At 43.2% G+C, this 13462-nt stretch overlaps 1 protein-coding gene across 1 annotated transcript in view; it reads right to left on the bottom strand.

Moving 5' to 3' along the window:
* Positions 1-425: 425 nt before the first annotated feature.
* Positions 426-13462, bottom strand: part of LOC310787508 (alpha-2,8-sialyltransferase 8F-like) — a 28778-nt gene continuing 15741 nt past the window's right edge. The window contains exons 3-7 of the mRNA XM_083648944.1: positions 13381-13458; positions 5617-5764; positions 3475-3587; positions 3264-3356; positions 426-3167 (exon numbers count right to left, since the gene is read on the bottom strand). Coding sequence (XP_083505070.1) covers positions 2687-3167; positions 3264-3356; positions 3475-3587; positions 5617-5764; positions 13381-13458 — 913 coding nt within the window. The 3' untranslated portion in view covers positions 426-2686. The remainder of the gene's footprint in view (positions 3168-3263; positions 3357-3474; positions 3588-5616; positions 5765-13380; positions 13459-13462) is intronic.

The raw sequence follows: 13462 nt of genomic DNA, 5'->3' as shown, positions 1-13462 counted from the left end.
CATGCTGGCATTTACTGTACCCTATATCAGGAGAAAATGTCACTAAGGTTTCTCAATGGCAAACAGATGACAGATTTTACAATATGTAAAATCATAAATCAATGGATCATATGGTGTTCCAATGTAAAACAAAGCCATTAAAGTAACAGTAAATAGTTTGTCCCATATTAACCATCAGAATCTGCTGTTTATAAGTCGAAACACTGAATACTAGTGGCAGATGTTGGGCACTGACCTCAAAATTACCTACTATCATCAACCAGTTAACACTGACTCCCACTTTTGGTTGAGTAACAAAATACAGACACTGAGTGAATTTTTCTGATAAATATTTATTCACAAAAGTCACATGACAAACACATTTGTCTTTATTTAAGATCCCCATTAGCTACAGCAGAGCTGCAGCTATTCTTCCTGGGGTCAAACAACTTGCATAGTTTCAAGATATCACATACAAAATTTACATTCTGTATAAAAAAAATATGTGACAAACACATGGCATGAAGTCCCATGACAAGCACATGGGACAAGCACTTTTCCTTTTGATTTGTTTGCCAGAGTTACTTCCTGCTGCATTTACAACTGATGATGGTGTTTGGATGAACACCGAACACTTCAATTACCTGGATGTCTGAGAAATGAACTTACACAAATGAAGTGATAGTGACCAACTCTCGGTAAACAAGGCTAGGTCGGAACCTAGCATATGGCCAGCGCGATAAAGCATTGATGAGCCTGTTGTTAGCCAAAGTGGCTGGCTTGTATTGTTGAATTGAAATTGTACCAGCCATGCACATTTGTTTACCAGGCAGGCATATTTTGTAATCCCACCGTTGTGTTTAACTGACATTTGTGTAACGGTTGTCTTGATTTGGGCGATATGGACCAGAAATTGATTGGTTCCTAGACTCCTCGGATTGGTTCCTAGTTGTTTTGGTGAATGATAGGACTGGATACAAAGTTGGATACAAAGTTCTTAGAGATTGTGACCACCAGGGGGCATCAGTAAAAATGCACAAACTCAAGATGTTCAATGTTCAGGCCAGGGTTTACTTGGTATGTGTGTGGTTCTGGAAAACCAAAGGAAAGCAGCTGTTACAATCTGCATAGGTTGTTACAGGAAATGCCTTACATGTACTGTATACAGTACACCAAAATATACATTACTCGAACATGAATAAATAATTAAATAAACAATAATGCATCATGCCATCAGCTGAGCATATTATCCAGCACATATAAATTATATAATCCCTCTCTGCAAAAAAGCCAACCACCCAGCAAACACCAGACACTGCACTGTGTAGATGGAATACATTCAACCTTCTGGTTCTAGTGTAATGTGTTCATGTGTATCATCCATGCTTTGTGTCATCCAGTCAAGGAGGTATTTGATTAAGTTCAAAAGACATTTTGTTTCAGCTCGCTTAACTGTCAGTGTGATTGGCATAAGCCTTTGTTCACACCAAGTGCTTAACATAAGCAGAACTGACCAGTCCCACAAGAATCGCTGTCTTTTCCTCAGCGCCTCACTCGGCGCGCATTGACCCTGCCCACAACTTTCATTGACTTCAGGCATGGCAGCTTCACGCTTGGAAAATAGAACTGAATCCTGAACGCTTAAGTGCAGCTTGAGCATGGCTTGAGCAAGGCACGCGCGCGGCTGGTGTTAACGGCTTTGCCTGTTAACGAGGACGCCGAAATGAAACTTGTGGGTTCAGCGTAGGTTGAGCGTTGACGTATGGTGTGAACGGCACTAAAAGACACTAAAGTGCAGACCCTCAGAAAAAAAACCTCACTGCTTTTACTTAAGGAATGGCTTTCCAGTTTGAGCAAAATAACTGTACCACCAGAATCCAGCTGGAACAAGCCTGATAATAAATAGTCGTAAATACAAAATAAGATTATTGAATATAATATTTACAGTCTTGTGATTTTTGCATTTTGACTTCAGTGCAAAAGTCTTGGCTGCTGATGGGCCTGCTCAGCATTAACTCCACCTCCACGCAACCATCATCCATGATCCACACTGTGCCACACAGACTCATCCATTCAATCTAACATTGGTTCCCAAACTGTGGTCCGCGGGGGCTCCGCCTGGTGGTCCACCAGAGAATTACAAAAGATAAAAATTAAAATATATATATATATATCGTTTTTTAAATAACAGACAACAGTTTGTATACACATTAACCCTGAGGAGTAGCCAGATTGGGCTGATTTTCGGAAATTTGAAAATGTTGAACATTTACTTTCAGAGGCTGCAGCAGGCTCAGTTTTAAAGCCACCAGAGTGAAGTTCCTGGTATCATATGAAACTGGAAGCCCTAAGGAATCGATTTGTACCAACCATGTCAACTGTTTCACAGCCTGTCAACTTGACAGGTGCGTGTGTGTGTGTGTGTGTGTGTGTGTGTGTGTGTCAGCTAGTAGGCTTGTATTGTCATTTAGCCTTTGCTGCTAATGCATGGTTAAATCAGCAAATTTTATTTGATGTGTGTGTGTGTGTGTGTGTGTGTGGGGGGGGGGGTGCTCTACGCAGTGGAAGTGGTCCCTGGGAAATTTGGTTTGGTACGTAGTGGTACTTGGACAGAAAAGTTTGGGGACCCCTGGTCTAACACATAAGGCTTAGTGAGTGACTGAGGCTGAAGCTAGAGAGAAGGCACTGTGCTGTCTGGGTGCAGTGCCTACCTACTGGGTGACACACAATCTCCCAGGTGAAGCTTGAGCACGCCCTGACTGTGCAGCTTTAACAAGTGCTCAAACTCCCCAGGCATGGTGTGGACTCCCTTCTCGGGCTTTGTGTCGTCATAGTAGTGGTTGGTGAGGGACTGGCTTCTGACCGGGTGCTCGCTGAACGGCCAGAAGCCGTACACGTGCACGTTGGCGCAGAGCTCCAGCGCCAGGCTTACCACCATGAAGCCGGTGCTGAGCCGCACTGGGACCTTGAGGCCCTGGGAGCGCCAGAAGTGGTCCAGACTCCGCAGATAGTCCGGGTTGAAGAAGACAGGCCGGGTGGGGCTTTCAAACTCCTGGATGGAGTACAGGGCCCGCATGGACAGGGCCGTGTTGGGAAAGAAGGAGAAGGCAGGCAGCAGCAGCAGCGAGTCACCGTAGAGACGCAGGCTCTCCACAAAGGGGGAGCGGCGCTCCGACAGAGACGTGAACCTGAAAGAAAACACAGAGGATCAAGGAACAAGAGACGTTGCAGGTTTGGTAAGGTTGACGACGAGATGTATCCAGTCTCCACATCCACACACTCACTTGTATCTTAAGATGCTCGGGTTTGCTGTCACAAGGTCAGTCTTGTTGCCCACATCTTTCTTATAGTCATCTTGCAAAGGAGGTAGGTTGCACCTGAACGAGGGTGACAGGGGCCAAGGAAAATCACTACATTTGTTTGAACAGGGGTGGTGATGGTCTATCAGCATTTCACACTCCATTATGAGATTGCATGTAATGGATGAGTACCTACCTGATAACAAACTGGGCAGAATCTATCTTCCCTCCACAGCTGCTGTTGACCAGGATCCCTCCATTCCCCACAACAGCACACATGTCCCATGATTTATTTCCAAAGGGATTCTCCTGGAATCAACACCAACAGACACTTTAACATGTATTATTGTATTCATAAACATGTGCACGCATGCATGAACGCGCGCACACACACACACACAAACACACACACACACGCATGCACGCGCGCACACACACACACACACACACACACACACACACACACACACACACACACACACACACACACACACACACCCCCCCCCCCACACACACACACACACACACACTCGGGAGTAATTTGCATAATCATGTTTTCTGTATTCATCACTAAATTATAAACTATTTTCAGTACCAGTACCAGTAACATTTGCAGGTGTTGTTATTTATAGGTTATTATTCATTGATTTTCTTTGTCTGGCTCACTTGAGACCAAATTGGGTCGCATGTGGCCCGTGGACTAAAATGAGTTTGACACCCCTGTGTGTGATGATGGACCAGGAGCCATGGTGAGGGAAGTGTATTTGACTCAAAGTTTACGCCCCATGACAGCCAAAGGAACAAGGAACAAGAAGGACAAAACCGAACCAAGATAACGTGATGTTTAGACTAATTTCAATAATGAAGACTACTTACATGTAGCAGCCATCGCCCAGTTCAGGTTATATCACAGTGCACGCCCCCTTTCTTTGAGGTTGTATAACCCATTCATTGTTAGGCACGGCCCCTTTCATTCATGCTGTCTCCTCATCCATTCACAGTCTCCCACGCTTCCCCTCTGTGGCAATAACCAATCAGCCCAAGCTATTCCTTTGCCGCTGAGCCAATCACCTAACCGGCGTAGTATATCAGAGTCCATGTTTTTACTATGTTTGCTATGTGCTGCGTATGTGCTATGTGTCATCCTCAGTTGCTGATGATCATCGCTGAATCAGTTGTTTTTGCCCCACCTCATCACTGACGCCCTCCTCTCATCATCTCAGGAGCGTCATTATATCATGGAGTCATATGTCAAAAATTTATTTGTTTGTTGTATTATTATTATGTTGCTTATTAAACCTTTCTACCAGTCTCTCATTATTGAACTACAGTACACTGGGCTATTAATGTTAGGGGTATATACAGTAGCTCAGTGGCATAGCATTTCACTGCAGATCAAGAGGTCCCCAGTTCAACTCCCACACCACACCAATACAAATGCTAACTTTTGTTGTGAATAGGTATAGTTGGTGCATATAGAGTGCATAAGTCTTATCACCACTCCATTGTGGCCTGGGAATTGTGGCACTAAGTGTGGTGGCAACCATTAATTGGAGAAGGGTCTGATTGCAGACCGCAAGACAGAGGCATACCTGGTAATGGGCATATGGGGTAGCTTCAAGGTACGCCCCCCTCCTCTTCAGTTCTACTAGTCTCGCTTGACCAGACTCTCTCCGTTTAGAGAGTTTTACTAATTATGATTAATTGATGATTAAGCGGAAAGACTAATTGGACATTAAACCATTAAACGAGAAAAAATGATCAAAAATGTGATTTTAATTTGGGCCTCTGTATATTTTTCTATGCTAGACTCCTCCAGCGATTCAGAATGAATTGGCCTTTTCATGGTGATCTTTGATGTGTCATTAGCCTCATTCACACCGGCCTTGAAAGCGGAAAATGTTACGGAATATGTAATAGAATATGTTACGGAATATGTCTCCGATGTGAAAGTGATGAAAGCAGAGTCGTGGATAATTGTGTTACGCCTTTGCCAGTGGAGGTAGTCATAGCGCCGGATCAGCCTCCATCCCGCCTCCACCTGAAAGCGTAGGACTAGGAGCGGCGACACGGAACGGTGCGAATGGTCAGCTCATTCATAAAAAAGATTACAGGGAAACCACCTCACACAACAAGAAAGGCATAAGTGAACGTAAAAAAAAAGTAGCCTATACAATCATGACTGCAACAGGGGCGCCAGGAGGAATGCTCCATGCCTACACTGAGTAAGTAGGTTAGGCTATTTATGCTCAAACGATGTTGACATTAGTAGGCAAAATTAACGGATATAATAATAAGTTTCAGAGGATGTCTCTCGTGCAAGTAAAAAACAACTTGCCTCTATAAAGGTGCTGAAGATCTCGGGCGTCACCTTGAAGGGCTTCCTCTTACCCTCACCATCGTACACGATGTTGGATTGCACCGGAGTGTTGGCCTGTGTGATGATGGCCTTGGTGAGGCCACTGCAATTGGTGCTCAGCAGATCTCTGTAGAACACAGCAAGTTCTCGATTAAAGAACAAACTTAGAGGAAAGACTTTAGATGAAAGGAGATGTAAGTTGACTGGTCAGTTTAGGTGTGTAAAGACAATGGGTTAGGGTTAGGCTATTGTCAGTGTTATGAAATTATAAGTTATAAATTATGAAGCTCCTGGATTTAATTCCATAGAGTTGATTAAAGACAGAGAGAAGTAGCAGGCAACAGAGTGAATATGAATGACATTTTATTTTTGTGTCATGCTAAATTAATGGCCCATCCCACATGAGATTGCATGACAGTGTCTTGCAAACAAACAAAATAAATTGTCATTTACGGCAAGGCTCAGATGGAGAGGGATCCCTGGGTTCCATAATGCTGTTCTATGTGGATAAAGTATGATTATACACAAAAGGCGGCAATACAAAATAAATTACTAATTTCCTTGATTTGCTCGATATGATTTCTTCGACCGTACCAACAAAGCACCCAGTTTCAACATGAAGACTACCGGATCTAATTTGAACACACAATGATCTTTTCTTGTTAAATTATACTTTATAATGTTCAGTGACATAATTACTTTTAATTACCAGATGTGTTTTAAGTTTGGGTTTATTCCATATCACTACAACCCATTTCTCTTTCAGGTGACAAAAAAATTAAGCTTCGCGTTAGTTCATTCGAGACACGGAAGTCATAGGCTATATGCCCGAGCTGTATCCAGCTGTCAGCCGCTGATTGGATCATTCATTCACCAACCACAGCCCTTCTCACAATAAGGCGGTCCATATAAACACGGCCTCCTCTCTCACTCTGATCTGCTCCACAAATGCTGCATCACACTGCTGCTGCTGGCAATGCTTTGCTCAAAGGCTAATCATGTATTCTAGCGCTAGAGTTTGCATGGCTCAAAAAGTGAACATGTTTCCATGTCTTGCTTAGGCTCCCTCTCTTACTCACTATGGCTTTAAATTTATCTGGCATCTTGTATCCCCATGGGGGATTTTTGCGACCCTCCCTGCTCGGCGTAGCATGCTGCTGGGCCGGTTCAGGGAGGAGCATCTTCTGTAAAGATGCTTCTCTTTACAGCCATGATCTGTAAAGAGCGGAGCCTTCAACGCCAAACATAACTGTATTTCCATTTATGCAATAAATGGTTAAATCTATGACGAGAGTGTTCTTGAATGAAAGGCTGTCCTTTAAATAAATGAATATCTACTTTTACTTTTGAAACATAGACTTCCTTCTACTTCCTACATTCATGAATAAGTTATGAATTCCTCTTGCCTATTGTCCCTGAATCCCACTCAAATCAAATATTCTCCTGGCTAACCTGCTCTCCTCCATGTTTAATTAACAGTCTGTTCCATAACCGGATCACACCTGCCTTCCAACGTACAGTAATACATGTCTCCCATCCTTATCTCCAGTAATGGCATGGGTTGGTGCAAATTTGTGTACTCCCAATGTTTGAATCCAAGTCCGAGTCACCAAAGAAGAGTCCCCGGAGTTACACACAGTCGGAAATGAAGAATCTTTGACTTTATCATAAACACTACATTTTAGTTCTAGTTTAGTTTAGTTTAGTTTATTTCGGTCAGAAAGAAAAGAATATTCAGAGAATAAAAAAAAACAAAAAACAAAAGAGGATACATAAGGCTGACCGAAAGGGTTTAGGGCTGAAGCTAACTAGCTTGTTAAATGCCCTTACCCTTATACCTTTACGTTATATGTAAACATATGCAGTACATATGCATACACATGGATACATACATGCATTAATTTACACACGCATATAGCACATGCTCCTAATTATACATACATGCCCATACACACATAGGCTACCTACCACCTATACATATAATTACACATACATAGCTAATACCAAACATACTACACGAAATACAAGTGTCCCATAAGTCCTAATTATGAATCATCACGTCTATACTTCTCCAGAATAATGTTTCTATACTTTTTTTTGAATTGCGCAAGATTTTTACTTTCTTTGATTCAAGTCAAGTTTATTTATATAGCCCTAATTCACAAGCATGTCTCAGAGGGCTTCACAGAAAGTATGTCTAGCTAATTCTAGCTGACACAACAGTAACAAGAATATACAGAATAAAGATAACATTTGAACAATTGATAATATAGAAAATATAGGAATGAGGGGAGAGCAGAGGAGAGAGCAGGAGAAGGGAGAAGAGAGCAGGGGGAATGTGAGAGAGTGATGGGGTGGGGAGGGAATGGGAGATGCTGGAGGGTATAGGAGGAGCAAGAGGAGAGAGCAGGAGAGGGGAAGGGAGGGGAGGTGTGGGGGAGAAGAGAGCAGGGGGAGGGAGGAGGTGGGGAGAGAATGAGCAATATAGACGGAGGAGAGGGGGGAGGTGGGGAGAAAATAGGAAATGTGGAGGAGAGAACAGAGAAGGAGAGATGAGGGTGCAGGGGAGGGAGAGCCAGGGTAGAGAAGCAGGGGGAGTGTGAGGGAGGGAGGAGGCGGGGAGAAAACGGGAAACGCGGAGGAGGAGGGAACAGAGAAGGAGAGACGCAGGGGGAAATGCGGAGGAGGAGAGAACAGAGAAGGAGAGGTGGGAGGGTGCAGGGGAGGGAGTGCAGGGGGAATGTGAGAGAGGGGAGAGGACAGAGAGGAGGAGAGAACAGAGAAGGAGAGGTGGGAGGGTGCAGGGGAGGGAGAGCAGGGGGAACGCGAGAGGAGGAGGCGGGGGAGGGAACAGACCTCTCTGCTCCCTCCTCCCCCACATCCACCCCCCCCCCCCCCAGAGAGGACAGAGAGGAGGAGAGAACAGAGAAGGAGAGGTGGGAGGGTGCAGGGGAAGGAGTGCAGGGGGAATGTGAGAGAGGGGAGAGGACAGAGAGGAGGAGAGAACAGAGAAGGAGAGGTGGGAGGGTGCAGGGGAGGGAGAGCAGGGGGAACGCGGGAGGAGGAGGCGGGGGAGGGAACAGACCTCTTAAAAAAAAAAAAAAAAAAATATTTTTGAAACATTGCAGATATCATTAATGTACAGTATAAACAATTTTGGTCCTAAAATCGACCCTTGTGGTACACCGCAAGTAATGTCTAATTCTGTTATTTAATAAAAAGTGAATTAGCCCTGTGTTGGGGCAGGGGGTAAAGCCCTATAGAGTCACATGACACAACTTTAAGGTATCTGCCATGAAGATGCTCTTCAGGTTAACACTGAACACTGTGTCATGGGTTCCTCTACTTTGCATAGTACTTTGCAATGCATATTTACTACTTTCTACTTCCATCAGTTCCATGTCTACAGTTCTTCCCCTTCTGTGGACACAAAGTGCTCATTTGTGTCCACGATTGATGTTGCGCTGTCGGCCCATCTCTGCATCTTTTTTGAAATGGAGATCTCCCCTGAGATCATTACTAGGTCACAAACCGTTAAAAGACATCACATTAATGCTAGCACCAGTGCACTGTTTATGGAGATATTTTCCTTAACATCTTCTCCCCCATCAGCCTCTGTCAATGACATTCTCGATAACTTCAACTCAACAATCCGTCAATCGTTCCAATTTAGTAGGCTATACTAAAATTGGAACGATACAGAGAAGACTGGCGTGCGGTCGTGTATCATTCCAATTTTAGTATAGCCTACTAAATTGGAACAATACAGAGAAGCAGGGCTGGACTCGGACCAAAAAAGCTACCTGCCATGTGGCTCAGACAGGCCCACAATTTCGAATCGGCCCAATTTTTCGAGCTCGCGCTCGCACTCGCATGGGTTGGGGATTTACTTATAAAGCCACATGTTATGACCCAGTCTAGGGGTTTTAGGTGTAATGATGTTGCAGCATTGAATAAACGTGCCCAGTGAGAACTCAACGTTTACTTATTAAATAGACATAAGTACAATACTAAACATAACAACACTGATTTTTTTTTTACGCAAATACAAGTGTATTGATTGTTGTCATGTTGGCGTCCCTACCACTAGGAATCAGTATTGTTATAGGTGAGACTATGAAACTAAACTTAACTAAAACTTAGATACTCAAAACCAAAAAATATAGAGTAGATTACTTTGGACATAATATAGCCACACAAACATTTCCCATATGTCTGATGTATCTTTCCCCATAGTCTGTTACAACTCAACTCATTCTATGCCTGTGTTTGATGGAGCAAGCAAGCAAGTCATTGGAAATGAAATATTGTTTATAAGTTACTCTAATAAGCACAGTTTAGATATTAATCTAAACGTTATAAAAACGTGAAAATCGTAACGTCGTTGTTGCTGATTAACCCACCTGGCTACCACCATGAATAACGTTACGTTAGCTAGCTCACTCATCGATTACCTAGCAGTGTGCACCAATCTTAAAAGTTGTCATTTTGTTGAAATTAAGTAGTGCTTCGTCGATCATATGTACGCCGAATTTACCAGCAGGCTCTACGAATTTGTGAAGGCCTTTAGGTAGTTTTCTACCAGGTAGGTGCGATTGCCGATATCAAGGAAGGCAGTGTGTTAAATTGCCACATTTTCTAATAGAGTTTGGCGTGTACCGCGGCGCGCATCAAAGCTACAAGCCAGAATCCTATCGCTTGGACAAATTCAAATAGCTGCCACACTTACCTCAAACGAGTGAGACGCAGACGACGACGTCGATGTGAAGTCAGTGATTTTAATCCGTTTAGGTGGACGGTGGTGCCATGATGCAGCGCTACTTTTCAAACACTGTGATTGAAGTGACAGACAGTTGCAATGGGCTGGCCCAATTGTACGTGGAGCAACGTTGATTGGTTAGAGGGCCCTGTCTCACTCCAGAGACCAGAATCATTCATTATTGACGCCTGAATTGGCCGCTACCGGCCCAATCAAATACATAATACATACTTTTTCACCAACCTGACCGGCCCACTAGCCAGCGGCCCACCGGCCATTGCACCGGTAGAATTACATTGCAGTCCAGCCCTGCAGAGAAGACTGGCGTGCAGTCATGTATCGTTCCAATTTAGTAGGCTATACTAAAATTGGAACGATACACTGGCCAGCCGGCAGGAAAGTATAGCGGGACTTGACGAGACTTGGTGACCGAGATCACGAATGAGGTAATTTGATCCCTGGGAGACTCCAGGGAACAGCCCGGGAGGAAATATCAGTCTGGTGGTTGTTGCGGGATGAGATTATGACGATATGTGGCGAAAACGGGAATAAAACTGGCTATTTAGATGCAGGAAAGACAGGCTGCCACTTGGCCCCCTCGGAGCTCCATTTTAGGACTGGCTTGGACGCTATTGATCTCAAAACAACGCTAGGACGGCCCGAAATGCTGCGGAGATCGCTGGGTGAGTCATCAGATCATAATTAATGTGAGGAGAGGGGTCCAGGTTAAAAAAAAACGAAATTCTCCTTTAAGCGAAAAAAGGGAGATTGCAGGAAAGCTGAGCGTAGATGGCGGAAAACTAATCTTCATATTCACTATGATATATACAAAGATAGCCTTCACTCCTACAACCTCGAACTGAAAAGATTGACACAATCGTTTTTCTCTGATATCATTAACAAATATGTGAACAATGCACGCACCCTATTTGCCACAGTTGAGAGACTGACTAACCCGCCTCTCCGTGTAGCACCTGAGTTTCTCTCCAATGTCAAATGTAATGAGTTTGCTGCCTTTTTTACAGACAAAATTATTAATATCAGGCAGCTATTAGTGGCTCCACACTAAGTAATGATGCGAGATCACCCTACCCACTTAACCCTTGCTCGATAAATTTGTCCCAGTTCAGCGCTGTTGACCACAAAATTTTAGATGAAATTGTGCAAGGCCTTAAACCATCCTCGTGCTGTCTCGACACCCTTCCAACAAGTTTTTTTGAAAGCTTTTATAACTGCTTGTCGTCAGACTTATTGCACATAGTTAATTGCTCCCTTCTGACTGGCACCTTTCCTGAGTCCCTGAAAACTGCAGTTATTAAACCCTTACTAAAAAAACGTAGTCTTGACGCATCAGTAATTACTAACTACAGACCAATATCTAATCTCCCCTTTATAGGCAAAATAATTGAAAAGGTTGTTTACCTACAACTCAATAGATTCCTAACCTCCAACGATCTCCTAGATAAACTCCAATCAGGCTTTCGCCCCCACCATAGCACAGAAACCACGCTTACTAAAGTCATAAATGACATTAGAATTAACTCAGACTCAGGCAAAAATTAGATCCTAGTGCTATTGGATCTTAGCGCTGCGTTTGACACTGTTGACCACTCAATACTATTAGACAGGCTAGAAAAACTGGGTTGGGCTATCGGGTACGGTCCTCCAGTGGTTCAGATCCTATCTCAAAGACATGAAGTACTTTGTTTCCATTGGCAATTACACGTCTGACCTAACTAGTATGACATGTGGGGTGCCTCAAGGATCCATTATGGGGCCCGTTCTATTCAACCTTTATATGCTCCCTCTAGGCCTAATTATGCACAAAAACAAAATAGTTCAGCGCAGACGACACCCAACTCTATATAAGTCTTTCCTCAGGTGAATATGCTCCCTTGAATATGCTCTGCCAGTGCATTGACCAAATAAATGACTGGAGTCTCTATCCCTGAAGCCAAAGGATCAAGTTAAAAATCTTGGCGTTATTATTGATTCCAATCTCAATTTCAACTCCCACATTTAAGTCAATCAGAAAATCAGCTTTCTATCATCTTAAAAATATAGCAAGAATTAGGGGCTACATGTCCAGACAGGATCTAGAAAAACTAATTCATGCCTTCATCTACAGTAGATTAGACTACTGTAATAGCTTTTTCTCTGGTCTCTCCAAAAAAGAACTTAGACAACTCCAGCTCATTCAGAATGCTGCCGCTAGAGTTCTAACAAAGACTAAGAAAGCTGATCATATTACTCCAGTTCTTAAGTCTTTACAATGGTTGCCATTGTGTCATAGAATAGATTTTAAAATACTGTTACTAGTCTACAAATCACTTAACGGCCTAGGCCCAAAATACATAGCTGAATTGCTCCCACGCTATGAACCGTCTAGACGTCTCAGGTCAGCAGGGTCCGGCTTACTAACTGTCCCTAGGATTAAATCAAATCATGGGGAAGCCGCATTCACCCACTATGCTTCTGCTAGCTGGAACAATCTGCCTGAAGACATCAGATTTGCCCCAACTTTACTTACTTTTAAAAATAGACTAAAGACTTTTATGTTTACCGTCGCTTTTAACTGCTGACAGATTGAAAATGTTTTTTATTCCTCTGTAAGTTTTTTACTATTTTTATCCTCTTCTTTTATTCTCTTATTTTCTTGTGTGGACCATCTTATGTGAAGCACACAACAGAAGATGCATGGTACTGTACCAGTAGAGGGTATGCTTGGCGTCCAAACTACAGTATAAAGACAAAGCTGTTATGAAATGCCTATTTTATCCTCTTTTTTTTTTTCTTTCTTATGTCATCCATTTTATGTGAAGCACTTTGAACTGCATCTGTGTACGAAATGTGCTATACAAATACATTTGACTTGACTTGACTTCTATATATATGAGGGGAAATGGGTCCCAGAGGGATGCTTGATATTTACTGAATTTCAGCAAATCTTTGAGGAACATTTCACATGATTATTTTTTTCTTACCTGAACTTTTTGGAATTGTCCTCCTGCTTCCTCCAGGTGCGAGAGTAATGCTCCACTAATTTATCAATGATGGTGAACCTGA

Source organism: Poromitra crassiceps, assembly GCF_964638095.1.
Source record: "Poromitra crassiceps genome assembly, chromosome: 13".
Taxonomy (NCBI): Eukaryota; Metazoa; Chordata; class Actinopteri; order Beryciformes; family Melamphaidae; genus Poromitra; species Poromitra crassiceps.
The sequence above is the reverse complement of the archived record's forward strand: the minus strand, read 5'-3'. Positions and strand labels throughout refer to the sequence as shown.